General features: G+C 33.3%; 1 protein-coding gene across 2 annotated transcripts in view; it reads right to left on the bottom strand.

The window, feature by feature from the left end:
* The window catches only part of Rrp15 (ribosomal RNA processing 15 homolog), a 55,838-nt gene that overhangs the window by 20,143 nt on the left and 17,180 nt on the right, over positions 1–18,515 (bottom strand). For both annotated transcript variants that reach the window (XM_078022835.1, XM_005334958.5), the window contains exon 4: positions 15,885–16,086. In XM_078022835.1, coding sequence (XP_077878961.1) covers positions 15,885–16,086 — 202 coding nt within the window. The remainder of the gene's footprint in view (positions 1–15,884; positions 16,087–18,515) is intronic.

The raw sequence follows: 18,515 nt of genomic DNA, 5'->3' as shown, positions 1-18,515 counted from the left end.
TACTCATCTTTCTTATATTTATTTACTTTTGATTGGTATTTTGTGCATATAAAGGTGAAATTCTCTAGGGTACGTTTTAAAACACATATAGCATGATTTTCCACCCCGTTTCCTGTCCTTCCTCCCTCCCGACCCCTTTTTCTAAAAGTAGCATTAATTTGATGTATCATTTTTACAACAGGAATAAAAATCAAGAGAATTCTAAATTGGAATCTCAATCCATCAAGTCCAACAACATAAATCAGGAAATTCTGGAGGTTCAGAACTCAAAAGAAATGGGAAACTTGTTAACCTGGGTTAAATATAATGTTAAATATAGTTAGCCATATTATACACGTTACAAATAGGTATGTACTACCCTTAGATGGAAACTGTATACATCAGCTTTTCATTACTGTGATAAAATATATAAGATAAACAATTATGAGGAGGAAAGGTTTACTTTGGTTAATGGATTTAGAGGTTTCAACCCAGTCAGTTGGCTTTGTTGTTATTAGACCCTTGGCAAGACAATATCATGCAGGGAGCCCATGTGGGAAGAAACTGCTCACCTCCTGGCAGCAGGGAGACAAAGAAAGTGAGAAAAAAGGGGGCTGGAAACATTTCGTTCTAGGGCACATACCCAATGACCTAACTTCTTCCAGCTAAGCCCCACCACTTCCTAACTGCACTGGACCAGTCTTTTTACATGTAGGCCTCTGGGGAATATTTCAAATCCAAACTATAGCTTTGTGCTATTATCTAAGTATAGACTACAATAATCAAAATCAATCAACTGATGTTTTTCAGTGTTGTTGCAAGGCAGCAATGATTTCAATGACCTAAAACAATCAACAAGATAATATTTGTGTTTACATGGACTCTGAAAAGTAAAACTGATTAAATGTAAGAATGTAAGAAAACCCATGTGATAAAAGAAATAAAACTGTACTCCCCTTGGCCTGGTTTTAATCAAGATCATACAGATGCAGTGAGTTTTTGATGATGAAGACAACCTTTAAAAATGTTAATCTGTTTCAATTTCAAAATATGAGGATATATTGGCACCTATTAAAAAGAATACTGAAAAAAAGAGGTTTGGAATTATTCATTGGTAACACCAAATAATTAAAGAGCTTAACACCTCATTCCATTTTGATGGAGGAAAATTCAATTAAAACCTAAATAAATAAATAAACAAATAGTAAATCACACCTTATATTCAGCAACCAGAATTAGCTTATTTCATTGCTTTCCCTAAGAAGAATGTTCAATTTAATTTCACCTAAATTTGAAGTCTTAGCACTGGTTAATTCAACTGAATTACCTTTGTTTTAAAAATCTTTAATAAGATATTTTCAAGTGTACTTAGTAATCTACCTGTTGATTGATTAAAGTCTATTTGAAAATTCTTCCTGTAAAATGAAGCCTACATGGGTACTCTTTTACATTAGAAAAAGATATTCTAGTAGAAATCAACACAGATGAAAGTCTTTTTTTTAAATGATGCAAGACACTGGTCATAAAGGATTGAAAAAATTCCCTCTTAGATTGTAAAATAGTTCCAAGAAAGAATCTACAGATCAAGACTATATGAAAGACCCCATATCAACAGAAACTCAATTTTTCTCTGTTTCTCAAAGACCAATGCAATTAAACAACAACTGATTTCTCTAAAACCATTTTTGCCTTTCCCTGTATTAATTTGTTTATGTTAACCTTTTCTAAGACATTTCAATAAGTTTACTTGGGCTTAATTTGTGTTAACTATTTATGTAGTTTCCATATTTCTGTATAGTTTGCAGATTCAAATGGGTAATCTGTAAGATCTAAGTAAATCAGAAAACCATGTAGTAGGGCTGGGGTTGTGGCTCAATGGTAGAGTGCTTGCCTAACACGTGTGAAGCACTGGGTTCAATTCTTAGCACCACGTATAAATGAATAAAATAAAGGTCCATCAATATCTAAAAAAAAAATTGAAAAAAAAAACATGTAGTAGAATATCCTAGAGGTGAAAAAAAGAAAATGCTGAAATTATACCACCTTTAATTATAGTCCAAGCATATATTAAAGTATATAATTCTCTAAGAAAATTTAATTCTCTTTTTCTAAAAACGTTTTTTTGCTTCTGAAAAACATGCTTTGTCAATTTATTTTTTAATCCACTGAATTATTTTTGTTTTAATTTTCTGCCATTGGTTTTACCATGTACTCAACACATAAGTCCTTATTCAAAATGATTCTGTTTGGTGGTTTCTTTTTCAACTTGCTCTTCATACATATGGTTCATAGAACTGAGTTACAGGAAACATTAGTTTGATTCGGAGTTTCCTCATTGTTTCCATTCTCTTAAGAATTGCTAATAAGTTAAAGTTTACTGAACTGCCCAAAAAGCCAAATATAACATTCCAAGGAGACTTTTGACAAGTGCGCTCAATACATTTCACAGTGAATTAGAAATTAGAAATATTTAGAATACATTCTGCAAGTTAATCTCTTAAAGCACATCCTTGCTATTTTATTACACAGTACCTAAATTAAAATCTAAATTTATAAACATAAATTGGCAGAGCTGTGAATTAATCTGGAAAATAGATACCAATGTCTTAATATCACAAATTCATTAAAAAGCTTAAATGAAGACATGTAAAAGTACTTCTTATACCACGAAATGCTAATTAAACAAAACTAAGTTCTATTTACTGAACAAAAGATTTCAAAGTTAATAGACTGCTCCCACCAAGGATCCTTGAGAAAAGCATAATTTTAGGTCTAGGATACAGAAAGTACAAGGTTTTGTCCAGGACATCTTGTGCCAAAAACAATGAAGCCCTCAAAGAAAACTGGAGTCAGGGGGGCTGGGGTTATGGCTCAAGTGGTAGCATGCTCACCTGGCATGCGTGAGGCATTGGGTTCAATTCTCAGCACCACATAAAAATAAAATAAAGATATTGTATCCACCTAAAAAACTAAAAAATAAATATTAAAAAAAAGGAAACTGGACTCATGCCCAGACCAGTTTACATGTGTGCCTACAGCCACTTTTGCAAACTTAAGCATCAACAAGCGTAATGATTGTAATTGATTATAACATTAAATGAATAACGTCCCTATGTCCATTTTAAAGGTTTAGACTGACAAAAGGGCAAAGGAAGGAAGGTTCTCTTGCCAGCACTGGAGGTGACTTGAAAACCAACTCCTTACTCTGGAAAATAGAAATAGAAAGGAAAAGAAACATTAACTCCCATTTTTTGAAACTCTCATTCATTCCCTCACCAATGCTAGCCAATAAATTAGAAAACGAGAAATTACCATTCTGTATCCTCCAAAGGGTCAAGTGTTTTAGCAAGGACCAATAATTGATGCTAAAAGTCAAAAAGATGGATGGTGAAAAGGACACTTGCTCTTGCCAAGGTATTCATCCGAAGAAGTACTTATAACTGTTGGGGACACTTTGATTTATTGTTATCATTTTGACCAAGGGACAAAACAGCATCTGTAATATTGGACATTTTGATAATGTCTCCGGATATGCTGCAATATCCAGTATTTATATGAAATAATTATCCACACCTATAAAATAATTATGCCAAAAAAAGTTTAATCTAAATTCCATCAAGTCCAAGTTAAAAGACATTATAGTGAAACTATGAGATAAATTTAAACCCTACATGCATTATTCATTCTTCAAGACAACTGGCTTTTCGCCTTAAAAAAATCAGTCTTCTTAAAACTGAAAAGGACTGGTCTAGAATATATAAAAAATAAGATAAAACCAGTACAATGTGTGGGTGGACCTTGCCTAGAATCTGATTCTCACATTTATAAAAACCTTATGAATTATATAGTATGTGAATTATATCTCAATAAACTTTTATTTTTAAAAGGAGAAGATCTTTGGCATGCATGTGGGTACTGCCTTCAATTAATTAGCCCAAATAAAACCTAAATGGAAAGACAGATAGCTATGTAAAACAAAAAACAAACAAGGGTAAACAAACCTAGATAATAGAAATACAGATATTCATACTACTACTCTTTTAAAATTTTGTTTAAAAATATTCATGAAGGGGCTGGGGATATGGCTCAAGCGGTAGCATGCTCGCCTGGCATGTGTGCAGCCCGGGTTCGATCCTCAGCACCATATACAAACAAAGATGTTGTGTCCGCCAATAACTAAAAAATAAATATTAAAAATTCTCTCTCAAAAAAAATTCATGAAGGAGCTAAATAAAGAGAATTCTAAAATTTGTACTAGGCATAAAATGATTTATTAAACACAAGATGCAGTTAATTTCTAGTAAGTTTTAATTCCTCAATAAAGTACTAGAAAAGCCAATTTTTTTTTAATTTTTAATATTTATTTTTTAGTTCTCGGCGGACACAACATCTTTATTGGTATGTGGTGCTGAGGATCGAACCCGGGCCGCACGCATGCCAGGCGAGCGTGCTACCACTTGAGCCACATCCCCAGCCCCTAGAAAAGCCAATTTTAAGAGTGAATTCAGAAAGAATTTTCTAAATTAGGATCATAAGTTTTGTTAATTCTGAAATTTCTTACTATAATAATCTTACATGTAACAGTTTTGAGAAATTAAGATTATAAAATGTTATCAAGCTCCATTATATTGTTCATAAAATGAAGGAGATGAGAGAACTAGGGAAAAAAAAAAAGAAAGAAAGAAAGAAACAGACTGCAAGCTATCTCCCTTTACTACCCTAGTCCTGGCAAGTGACACTGTGGCTCCTTATGGTGCTAGCCTACCTGAGTAAGAGTAGGGTGAGTTTTCTGTACTGATTCTCTTTACATTAAGTACCTCAGATCTTTCTAAGCAGCAGACACTAATGGCTACAACAGAATATTAGAGTCTTATAGACTGAATCTGAATCCACAAAATACTATGGATGTAATGTGGGATAAGTTACTAACCATTTTAACTTTGGTTTGCTCTACTCTAAAATGGGACTTCTACTACCTCTACAACTGATAATTATGATAAAGCATCTTGCATAGTATCTAGCACAAGGTAAACACTTAAAAGCGCCCTCCCAGCCCCTTTACCCATTGTCCTTATTTGCTATTGTCCCAGATCATCCTGTTTCCTCAGGATCCCCAAATTAGGAAATCTGTTATTTTTTAATGATGCTCTACAAACTATTTATAAGGATGAGAACTCTCAAGTAGAATGAAAGCATTCACTTTAAAACTACACTGACTTGATCAGTAAAATCTCACATGTAATATAGCTAATTTAACCATAGCCTGGAAATGGGGAACAAGAGAAAATGGGACAAATTTCTAGTTCCCCCAAATCTAGTTTCATTATTTTCTAAGAATTATGCATTAATAGACCGAACACATGTAAAATGAGTAAGGACATGCCAAATCTAAATTTTTATTAAATTATTTTAGATCTTTTACATTATCCAATAATTCAGATGAAAGTAGTAAGAGTTCACTTTAAAAATTGGTTTCCAACTTCAGAATTTATTTTTGTCTACAAATTGTTAGGTTAAAAAAAATAAGCCCTAAATATATGGAGCTTATTCTAGTGATATTCAATGCAAATAGTAACTAAAAGCATTTACAAAGCACTTGCCTATTACTAAAAAAAATGTTGGCTTTTAGCAAACAATATAAACAATATAAAATCAATATTCTTTTGATTTTAAAAATTCACCATAGGTAAGAACATGCAGTATAAAACTCACTTGTGCAGGACTCTTTTTTTTTTCTTTTTTTTTAAAGCCCTAATCCCACTAATGAAAATCCTACAAAGGCAGCTACTTGACAGCACTTCTTCATATAGGGCCAAAAAATGTACAGCACCATTATTAACTAAAGATTTTTTACAGAAGCTCCATACAGCTATTTCTTAGACTTCACTTACACCCTTATTTTTCCCATGTCAAATGCTGCATGTAGCATATTGCCAAAAATAAGTTCCCTTTGGTAAACTACTGTTCAAATCAGAAACTACTCCACATTAAAACTAAACAGCATATTTTTAAAAAGAAGTGAATACAATGAGAAACTGACTTTAAACTGTTCCCATCAAGAACAATGTGTACAATCCTATTCATTCTCATTTCAAACTTGGGAGTCTCACTTTTGTCTAAACTTATCTATTTAGGCATTTTCAGTAAACAAACATTAAGCTGAATTATTTACAAAGTTAGGATTCCACACATTCCAGTAAGAGCAGTTTTTATGTGAGAGTAAAACACTGCTGCCCTGCAAAACAGGGGCAATTTAAGGACAGTAAGTATCTTGCTCCACCCCCTTCTCTGCCTTCAGCACTCATAAATATGCAAGGAACCTATGTCCTGAAAAGTGTTGGGGGACAACCTAAAGACAAGTATAAGTAAAGTCTTTCCATTTCTAGGCTTCCAATTCTTTAGGAGAAAGATTTCAATGGATCTAAGAGAAATCCATGGTTTTAAAAATACACAGCAATTCAGAGTCTGGGTCATGAGACACTGAAAAGTTAATAAGGTATTTCAAAATAAGGTTAATAAGTTAATAAGGTGTTTCAAAAACCTTCCCACCACTAAGCCTTCACCTCTATGAAGAACTTAAAAGGCTACCATTTAAGAGAAATGTAGGAGAAACTGAGCACCTTAACTTAACCACATTTGGCATTTGAAGAGCTCATACACAAAATCAGAACAAATAAATAAATATCAAGCCTCTTCTATTCATTTTTTTTCTAGGGATCTTACAGAAATTTGTTGTCCTGTTAACCATGAAGATTTCTTATAGACTCTAGCTAGCATTTTCCCTTACAACAAAATTATTGTAGTAATTTCAGATAAATGAAAACCTTAAAGAAAGTCTGTAATTCAAGAGTTCAAGTAGCATATAGTAACTTCTTTCCTACCAGCAGCCAACATATTTTCCTTTGAGACTCAGATTTAAGATGCATCACATTTGCTTCTGTCTTGCCTTTATAAAAAGAGCATGAAATTCCATGAAATCTAACAGGAGTTTAGTCAGCTTTCAAAGAAAGCAAAAGGAATAATTACAACTATGAAGGTCAAGGAAAAACACGAATGCCTCTATATTAATAAATTTTTGAGTATTTTAATATACCGAGACAACAAATCCCTCTGAATAGGTGCATATTCTGAATAGGGGAACAAATATATTTATTTAAAAGTTAAGCTTCATTTAATGAAAATCTTTTTTAGACCAAATGTTAAGTTTTTGTTGCTTCCTTACACAGTGTCCTAACACAACTTGTTTTTTTAATTACTCAGGGTCAATATTAAGGTTATCAATCAATATGACTTGCCACATATTGGTATGACTGCTGTGGCACTTATTTGATTCATATGGGATTGATTACAGGTTCTAGGTAAGGGAATTTCCTTCAAGTAACTGAAAATTAATTCTCTAAGCCTAAAAACTTTTAAATTTAATTGTGTGTTGGGGGGACTAAAATATACCATTCATCTCCCCTAACTTGGTAAACAGGCTAACTGTCCTTAAAGATGCAGGGATCCTACTGAAAAATACTCTTCAGATTCTGACACCATCCTTTTGTCTACTCCCTTGTGGCCATGCTGTTCTCCTACACTCTTTTCTCAACACCCTTGCTTTTAATCTGACCTTTATTGCCATCCTTTTCATTTCTGATCACAACCTGGAGCAGACATTGCCTCCAACTGTATACACTCTCAAACATGCTCCATCTTTCACCAAAATTCTCAATTTTGGTGAAAGTGGTTACATATCTGAGTCTCTCAAATTGTAAATCTCACAATCCCAATTCCTTCCTTTAATACCTCAAGATCATATTAGTTAAAAATCAAGTCAATCTAGATCTCCAACATTCCTCTCCAATCCAACTCTTCGGTACACCATCAATCCCACTCCATTTCCTCAAAACCTTCCTTCAGGTCTCCCTCCGGCTGTGAATATAGCAGTAGCCTCTTCTGAAACCATCTTTCCATAGTTCCAGCTCTTTTTTTTCCTAAAAAACAATTAAATCTTCAGCTTTCTTTTCCTTAAAAATAATCAAATCTAATTACAGCTCTTACCTAATGAAACTGGCCCCACAAGACACCCCAAGAAATAAAGCACAGATTCAATAACAGAATATATAAAACACATTATCTGATTCCAGCTTTTTTATTCTGAATATTTGTTTCCAATACCACTCATTAGCTAACACCCTATATATCCAACTACATGGAAGAAGAAATTTTAAAAAATTACAGTTAGCCCTCTCTATCTGTGAGTTCCACCAATAGTGGATTGAAAATATTTTTAAAAACAAAACTGCATCTGTACCTAACATGTATAAACATTTTTTTCTTATCATTATTCCCTGAGCGATGTATTATAACACGACTTACACAGCATTTACATTATGTTAGATATTATAAGTAATCTATGGGTTATTTAAAGTATACAGGAGGATATAAATCATATTAAAATACTATGATATTATATATAAGGAATTTTTATATAAACAGGGATCCTGGAACCAATCCTCATAAATACTGAGGGACAGCTGTACAAAAACTAGAGAACCAGTAGGTTGTTCCCCCTTCAACATGTTGTTTTCATGGGATTTTAAAATCAAAAGTTATTTTCTGAAGCACACTACTCTTGTGAATCATACTTCCTATGAACATCCTCACATCACAATTTTTCTACCTTTAAGACTTCTAACTTCAAGAAAACTACTCAGAATCTTTATTAAACAATTTTGCAAAGGGTTCCTTTTCTTGTTTCTAAATGAATTATTGGAAGGCTGATTCATTCTACATAATCAAACTTTAACCAAATTTCAACCTTTTATCCAAAATTTCTATTTTGGGACTAGAAATCATTCTTAGGCTTTCTCACTCCAATTCAAATTACTCCTTTCCAGTATTCCCTTCCTCTAGTCCCATATCACATAAATATAAATAATATAGAATATCACTAATATATAACAAGATTTATTGTGACATTATAAAATGGTTAAGAAACAAAAAAATGAGAATTATTGAGAAGTACATATTGGGTAGTGACTTCACCAATGAATGACTTTCTCTTACACATAAGCATGGCAACACCAGATTTTTTTAAAAAAGGAAAAGGAAAAGAAAAATGTGATTGTTAAATTTGTGAACATAAAAGGCATAATATGTTTATAGTTATTAAAGTCTTATACATCTCCTGTACCAATTATCTAGTCTAATGTGATAAAGATAGCAGATCTACAATTGTTACCAATAAATAAAATATGTAAACAGCTAATTTTTACAGACAACGACTTACTTACAAGAAATATCCTAAGCCCTAGTTGAAGGCTTTCTTATTTATAAATATTAGCTATTATCTCTTCTGAAATGAACCTTTTTGTTTTACCTAGCACTACCTGACTCAGCTTTAAGAAATAAAGCAATTCATGACTTAAATTTATCAGTTTTACATCTTTAAAAATACTTTTAAGTCAGCCAGTTATGGTGGTGCAAACCTGTAATCCCAGTGGCTCAGGAGGCCGAGGCAAGAGGATCTTGAGTTCAAAGCCAGCCTCGGCAACTTAATGAGGCTCCAAGCAACTTAGTGACCCTGGCGCTAAATAAAATATAAATAGGGCTGGGGATATGGCTCAGTGGTTAAGTGTCCCTGAGTTTAATCCCCAGGACCAAATAAATATAGATAAGTCTTCTAAAAGCCTTTCCCTAAAAGAGTTCTTTTAAAAAAACTATACTACTTTTGAACCTAAAGAAAACTTTCTAACATATGAGTTCCTAAGTACTTTACTCCACAAATAACCATTGTGTATATTAAAATGAGGAATAGATGAAAAAATCTAAGGGTAACAATGTTTAAGCCACCTAGACCAAATTAAAAATATCTTGATAAAAGTAATTCCAATTACAATAGCTACAAAAAGTAAAAAATACCTAGGAATAAGTTTAAATTTAACCAAGGAGATAAATTCTAAAAAGCAAGGTTATAGGGTATACATGAAAAAACCTGAAGAGGATAGTCTCACACAATAGACAGACATTCATGTTTACGGACTGGAAGAATTTGTTAGAAATGTCTGTGCTATCCTGCTACCCAAAGATATTTACAGATTCACTACAATCTCTATCAAAATACCAACAACATTCTTTAAAGAAACAGAAAAGGCATCCTAAAAATGCCTTTTTGCATGTAACAAAAGATTTTAAACAGTCAAAGCAATCCTGACCAGAAAAAACAAAGCTGGAGGTATTAAAATACCTGACTTCCAAACATACTACAAAGATAGAGTAGTATAGCATAGTTCTGGCATAAAAACACAAAGATATATGGAACAAAAATATATCAGACATATGTCCACATATCTATAGTCAACCAATTCTTAGCTGAAGCGTCAAAAAAGTTCAGTCTATTTATTTTTTGTTCTATTTAGATACAAATGACATTTGAGTATATTTTGACATATTTATATATATATATATATATATGTATATACACACACACACACACACACACACGGAGTATAACTTCCCATTCTTGTGGTTGTACATGACATACAATTACACTAGTTGTGTATTCATATATGGACACAGGAAAGTTACATCCAATTCATTCTACTTTACTGTCTTTCCCATTCCTATCCCTGTCCCACTTCCCTTCATTCTCCTTGTCTAAACCAATGAACTTCTATTCTACCCCTTCCCTCTTATTGTGTGTTAGTATCCACATATCAGAACATTTATTTGGTCTTTGTTTTTGAGGACTGGCTTATTTCACTTAGCATGATAGTTCCACTCACTTACCAGCAAATGCCGTAACTTCATCCTTCTTCATGGTTGAGTAATATTCCATTGTGTTCATATATACCACATTTTCTTTATCCATTTATCTGTTGAAGGGCACCTAGGTTGGTTCCGTAGCTTAGCTACTGTGAATTGAGTTGCTATGAACATTGATGTGGCTGCATCACTATAGTATGCAGATTTTAAGTCCACTGAATATACAGAGGAATGGGATAGCTAGGTCAAAAGGTGGTCCCAAGTTTCCTAAAGAATCTCCATACTGCTTTCCAAAGTGGATGCACCAATTTGCAATACCACAAGCAACGTATTAATTTACCTTCTTTCCCACATCCTCACTAACATTTATTGTTACTTGTATTCTTGATAACTGCCATTCTGACTGGAGTGAGATGAAATCTCAATATAGTCTTAATTTGCATTTCTCTAATTGTTAAATGTTGAAACATTTTTTCATGTTTGTTGATCATGTGTATTTCTTCTTTTGTGAAGTCTGTTCGGTTCCACTGCCCATTTGTTTATTGGAGTGTTTGATTTTTTGATATTAAGTATTTTGAGTTCCTGGAAATTAATGTTCTATCTGAGATGCATGTGGCAAAGATTTTCACCCATTCTCTTAGCTCTTTCATCACATTCTTGATTGTTTCCTTTGCTGTGAAGAAGCTTTTTAATTTGATGCCATTCCATTTATTCTTTTTGGGGTGAAGCAGAGGTGCTGGGGATTAAACCCAGAGCCTTGTGCAAGTGAGGCAAGCACTCTTCCAATTGGGCTATATCCCCAGCCCCATCCATTTATTGATTCTTGACTTTACTTCTTCTGCTTTAAGGGTCTTCTTGAGAAATTCAGTTCCTAAGCCAACCTAAGAGTTGGGCCTATATTTTCTTCTAATACGTGCAGGGTCTCCATTCTAATGCCCAGGTCCTTGACCTACGTTAAGTTGAGTTTTGTGCAGGGTGAGAAATAAGGGTTTAATTTTATTTTGCTACATATGGATATCCAGTTTTTCCAGCACCATTTTTTTTTTTAAAGATAGAGTGAGGGGGGGGGAGAGAGAGAGAGAGAGAGAATTTTTTAATATTTATTTTGTAGTTCTCGGTGGACACAACATCTTTGTTTGTATGTGGTGCTGAGGATCGAACCCAGGCCGCACGCATGCCAGGTCAGCGCGCTACCGCTTGAGCCACATCCCCAGCCCCGCCAGCACCATTTTTTGAAGAGGCTATCTTTTCTCCAATGTATGTTTATGGCACCTTTGAAAAGGACGGTCTCTTCAATAATCTGTGCCAGGAAAACTAAATATCCATATGCAGAAGAAATGAAACTAAAACCCTATCTCTTCCCATATTCAAAATCAACTCAAAATGAATCAGATCTAAATGTAAGACCTGAAACTCTGTAACTACTAAAAAAAAATGCTAAATGTTTCAGGACATTGATCTGGGCAAAGATTTTTGGATATGGCCTCAAAAGTACAAACAAGAACAAAAATTGATACATGGAATTATATCAAACTGAAAATCTTCTGCACTGGAAAGGAAACAACCAACAGAGTGAAGAGACACCCCACAGAATGGGGGAAAAAAAATATATATATATATATAAAAAAACTTTATCTTGATGAGGCACTAACATCCAGACTACCTAAGGAACTCAGTAAGATAAAAATAATTGATTTAAAAATGGACAAATAGTCTATATGAACATACATTTCTCAAAAGTTACACAAATGGCCAAAATGTATGTAAATTGCTCAATATCACTACTTTTCAGGGAAATACTAATCAAAATCAATGAGTCATTTCCCCACCTCTCCATTAGATCCCATTACAACGGCTATTTCAAAAAGAAAACGAACAAATGATGGTGAGGATATGAAGAAAGAGGAAACCTCCAAACACTTTTGGTAGAAATGAAAATTAGCCATCGGGGAAAATGGTGTGGAGATTCCTCAATAAAGTACACAGAGAACTACCATTATATCTCCAAATAAAGAGTATATTGCTCTGGGGGGGTCCAGTAGGTTCCAGACAGAATCCCCACCTTTGCCTTTCTCCCTTCTCTTCAACTACCTAAAGATCCCACCTCTTTCAAGTAGCATAGTATGACATAATCTAGACATCCTTATGTAGAATTTGTTCACTGTCAAGTTGACCTTGCTTACTTATTTACTTAGTCTTAACTGAAAGACTTTAAAAGACATAAGGACACCACCTATACAAATAGGCACTTAGTATTTTTATATCAACAATCACTCTCATGACAATCCTTTTTCAGTTATTCAGATGCCAACTCAAACATAACTTTTTTGAGTGTCTTTCCATAACTAAAAAATCAAAATGACAACAAATATTTTTAAAAGAAAGAAGTGTGCCAGGGCATTCATTGGTAGGGTGGGGTCACTCTTTTTTCTTTCAATTTATTTTTATTTATTTATTTATTTATTTTTAGTTGTAGACAGATTTTTATGTGGTGCTGAGGACTGAATCCTCATATGCACTAAGCAAATGCTCTACTATTGAGTCACAACCCCAGCCCCTAGGGTAGGTAGTTCTAAACCTAAGTTAAGAACAAAGTCACTTTGGTTTCAATCTCAAGTAATTTTTTACCTTATTCCAAAATACTATGCCTGACATCACTGAAGTAGGAAAAAAGGTCAAGAACAAGAACAAATGGTAGAATGAAAAAGTAATAAACCATTAGAAAGGACACTTCATTTATTTTCATAATTCATAAAATAATTCCAAAGGAAAGGTAAATGCTTTCAGAAAAAGTTATTTTGACACCAACTGGAAAAAAAAGTTCTTACTTTCTGTTTTCCCAATACTAAATCTTTTTCAAATCTTTACAATAATTCCCTACATATAGCATCCATGTGTTTATAAAATTACTTCTAACAGACACTTTGAAGTAATAGCACTAATGAGAGCCATTTTACATAAGTATACAATTTAGGTCCTTTGATATCAAGAGAGAGAGAGATAAGAAACATTTAATCAAAATTAAAACCATACAAAAAGTCTTTCATAATGTCTATAATAATTTACTTTCCCACCAACAGGATGTAAGAGTTCCCCTTTCTCTGCATCCTCATTAGCATTTATTTTATATATTTTTGGTAAAAGGCATTCTAATAGTATAGTGTTCCTCAAAAAGCTACCATACAATTCAAGCAATCCCAGTACGGAGTATATACCTATAGGAAATAAAATCAGTATGTTTGAAGAAAATACCTGCACTCCTATGTTTACTGCAACACTAGTCAAAACACCAGGATATGGAATCAATCTGAATGTTTATTAACAGATAAATGAATAAACAAACTATGGAATATTACTCAGCCATAAAGAATTAGAGTCAGCATGCAACTGTGATATTTGTATACATGTTTATAATAGCACAACTTGCAATACTTAAATTATGGATCCAGCCCCAGTGTTCTTAACAGATAAATGAATAAAGGAAATGTGGTATATACAATGGAGTTTTTTTCAGTCGTGAAGAACAAAAATATGTTATTTGCAGGAAAATGGATGAAACTTGACGGCATTACATTATGTGGATAACCCAGATTCAGAAAGTCAAGGGTCTTACGTTTTCTCTCATATGTGGAAGCTGGATAGGAAATGGAGAGACGATAAGGAGAATCTCATGAAAATAGGAGGGAAACTGGTAGGAAAAAAGGGAACCAAGGGAAGGAGGAGGGAAAAGTATGGGGAGAGGATGGGAGAGGTGACAGGGAATGAAATTGACCAAATGGTATATGCATATACAAATACATGCTACAATGAAACCCACTATCGTGTATAATTCTAATATATTAGTAATCTTTTTAAATCCTGTCACTGGTTACAACATGGGTAGCCATGGAGTTATTTCACATAACTTCATGTCAAAGAAAAATAAACACACATGATCCCACTCATGAGGAATCTTAAAAAGTTGATTTCATAGAAGCTGAAAGTAGAGTGTACGTATCAGAGACCAGGGCAAATAAGAGGGATATGGGGAAAGATTGGTCAATAGGTACAACAGTACAATTAGACAGGAGGTATAAATTCTAGTGTTCCATGGCACAATGATCTCAAATATAAATTTTTGCTTTAAAAGCAAAACAAGAGAGAGGACTCTGAATGTACTCACTAAAAATATGATAAAAGGTTTAAGGTGATAAACATGTAAATTACTGACTTGATCATAACCCAATGAACATGACTCAAAACATCACTCTGAACCTCATAAACATGCATAATTATGTATTAATCAAAAAATAAAAAGTAAAAAATAAACTAGGAGAAATGACAACATTTAATCAAAGAACCTGAAAATACTTCAACCCTAGGCTGGCATAAAATTTCTAAATATTTTTCTTGCCAAGGTCATCTGTTTTTCTAAAACACATACATGCAAAAACATTCATGACAGAAATTCTTACTCCAATTGAATAAAGTACATATTGGTGGCCATATAAATCAAGCCATCAAATAAATAGAAGTACTTTGCTTTAATTTTTTTTTAAATTAGCCTTCATGAGATCAAAGCAAATTTCAGAACCTTTTATCTAGGAAATTAAAAGGAGAACTACTGAGGTCCATAGGTCAAAGGGTTGGAAAAGCAAACTTTATCAAGCCAAATCATGGAAAACATTTATAATCTTAATCTCTGAATAGGATGGGAATTACCAAAGCTACCTCAATAGAAGGGACTTTCTACCATTATTTCCTACAACTCTGACTCTTCCTATTTTAGAAGTTATACACCATCATAATTAATCTGTGAATAAAAGTCACAAATAGAAGTTGTCATCCTCACCTAGGTTATACATTCTGAAGCAAAAATGGATTTCAGATAGAAGAGATGCAATCTCCATCTCTAACCAATTTACATGAATCTATTTCCCTTCTGAGTTCAAACGGCAGGGATGAGACCTATAATAGGTAAGTTCCATAAGGAGTAAATCTTCGAGAAGCTAAAGAATCCAAACTTTCAAACTGAGCCATATACATGTAAGAATTTTAATAAAATCTAAAAGAAACTGATTCTATTGTGTCTATGTGTGTTTATCTGTTTTCCCATTTCTAACTTCTTTATTTAAAAACAAAAAAGTGATGCACTGAATCTTGTATAAATGTCTTACCTGTTTGGCTTTTGAGTTCTTCCCAGATGAACTTTTTTCATTTGTACTCCCATCCATTCCTCTTAGAACACTAATAAAATCTTTCTTGGAAACAGATGATATCAACTTAGTGCGCTTTCTAATAGAGCCTCCTGCTTCTTTAATCTTTTCATCAACATTCTTTTGATGTTTCTGAACAGCATTAAATAACTGCACCACACCCCTGAAGAATATAATTGTGACCAGAACAATGTAGTTAAATAACAATTACACTAGAATACAAACTCTACGAAGAAGAAACAGTATATTTCACTGCCTAAAAAAGGGGGCAAGTACTTATTAGGCACTCAATGAAAAAATAAATAAATAAATGAATGGTTAAATACATCTGAAAAACAAACATACATTTCCGTTAACAAATATAAATTTCTGACTAGAGAATAAATATATATAAATTGTATAGGATTTTTATTTTTCACAGCTTTGGTTTTTCTAAGTCAACTGTTGTACAATAAGAAACAAGTTACTTTTAAAACAAAAGCTTATTTCTCAAAACATACACAATAGGTGAAGGCATTTATGGTGGAATAAAAGAGCACAGTCTTTAAGCATGTGATTCTAGAAAAGACTTGCTGCATCATAATTTCATCTATATATTAAAAACATACCTGTTTATTCAACTACATTATCTGCAACTCTTGTATTATAAAATTAATTTTAAATCCTATGTTTAGAGCTAGGAGCACAGCTCAGTGGTAGAGTGCTTGGGTAGAATATATGAGGCCCTAGGTATAATCCTCAGCACCTCCCCCCCCCATCCCACTTTTAAAGATATTTATTTTAAAAGTTTGAAAGTTCATTCAAAGATGAATTCTGAAGATTAAAAACAGTGTCCTATACAGAAGCACAATCCACATGTGATTATTGAGCATTTGAAAGATGACTGATCTGAACTGATGCATTGTGTAAATGTAAAATACATTCCAGAATTCTATGACTCAACATGAAAAAGAAATTCAAAATCTCATAAATAACCATTTTACACCAATTACATGTTGAAATATTTTGAATATACTGGGTTATATATTGAATATATTGGGTTATATATTATTGTTTTACTTTTTATATATATTTTGTTTTACTTTTTTCAATAAGGCTGAGGAAAATTTTACATTATACATGTGGTTCACATTATATTTCTACTGGACAGCAATGATTTAGACCATTAAGACCCATTCCAGTTCTGAAATTCTATAATCTATTCACTCTCTTTCGATAGTAATTCTTAGAAGAGGCAATCTGCCATGGGCTCAAGCATCTCTGCACTTTCTTGCAGAGTTTGTCAAGAGTGAAAGGCCCTGACTGCTCTTTACCCAGGACATTTCTCAGGGTTGTGTTTGAAGTAAATGACCTTGATGTGGATGTGTAACCGACATGATTCTGCAATCTGCATTTGGGGTAAAATTGGGAGTTCGTAACCACTTCAATCTAATGTATGAAATATGATATGTCAAGAGCTTTGTAATGTTGTGAACAAATAATAAAAAAAAAAACGACCTTGACAGTTGAAGTAACGTCCCTCCACATAAACAGCTAATTAATAATCATTATAAGAGCAATAGATTCCCTAGCACAGTGTTGCTCTCCTTTAATGCAATGCAGTATATGTACAGGCAGCCATCTATGCACCTGCACTGTCCCTGTAGGACAAAGGGAACAAGTGAGAATGTGAAGCTCTGGCTACTGCTTTTATCATGAGTAATGAAGTCTTTTGTCCCTAACCCAAAATTCTCTTGCCTTTTACCAGCAGCTCAAAAATTTAATAGTCTAGCTGATTATCTTTAAAAAAGAGAGTCAAATGCTATCTCCTTCAGCAGGGCCATGACCAGGGTGAAACAAAAGAAGTGCTTGGTACAAATTTAAGGAAGCATTCACTCTCATAGGATGACCCTAATTTCTCTTAGTTATTTATATTTATTCTTACATTTAATTCTCAGAAAAAAACTCTATACGCTGGGTAAATTAGCCTCTTTTAACAGATATACTGAAGCAGTATGGTATGCCCAAGTACACAGAGCAAGTACAAATAATGAAATTTGAACCTAACAGTCTGATCCTATCACCCATGCCCTAAATCACTATACATAGCCATTTCACTATGTAACACCTCAATAGATCAAAAAATGACCAGAAATAATGTGGGTAACTAAGATTTTAAAATAAGTCACTAAGTACATTCTTTAAGTACCAATCCAAATGTTATCTTCTCTGTGAAGCCTTCCCATCTAACCTAGACAATCGCCTATGAATGTTCCCAACACACAGTACGTGCCTCTATTCTCAAAAAGACTATAAATTCTATACTTAAGAGGGTAAGGACCACCCACAGCCACCATATCCCATTTACCTTTGAACAGGGAGGTCACCAAATATTTGGTGCCCATAATAAAAAAAAAAGTAGAGTGTAACAATAGCATGAAACTGCCATCATTTGCAATGTACTGTCCCATAAATATAAGGCAAAATAACAAAAATAATTATCAATTATCATAAATTTAGATAACCATCATAACAGAAATGCCTTAAGAAGTTTTACTTCTTAATGTTGTACACTGTTCTCATGACTACAAAAACAAGATGATCTGAAATAGG

The sequence above is a fragment of the Ictidomys tridecemlineatus genome, chromosome 10 (genome assembly GCF_052094955.1).
Source record: "Ictidomys tridecemlineatus isolate mIctTri1 chromosome 10, mIctTri1.hap1, whole genome shotgun sequence".
NCBI lineage: Eukaryota > Metazoa > Chordata > Mammalia > Rodentia > Sciuridae > Ictidomys > Ictidomys tridecemlineatus.
The sequence above is the reverse complement of the archived record's forward strand: the minus strand, read 5'-3'. Positions and strand labels throughout refer to the sequence as shown.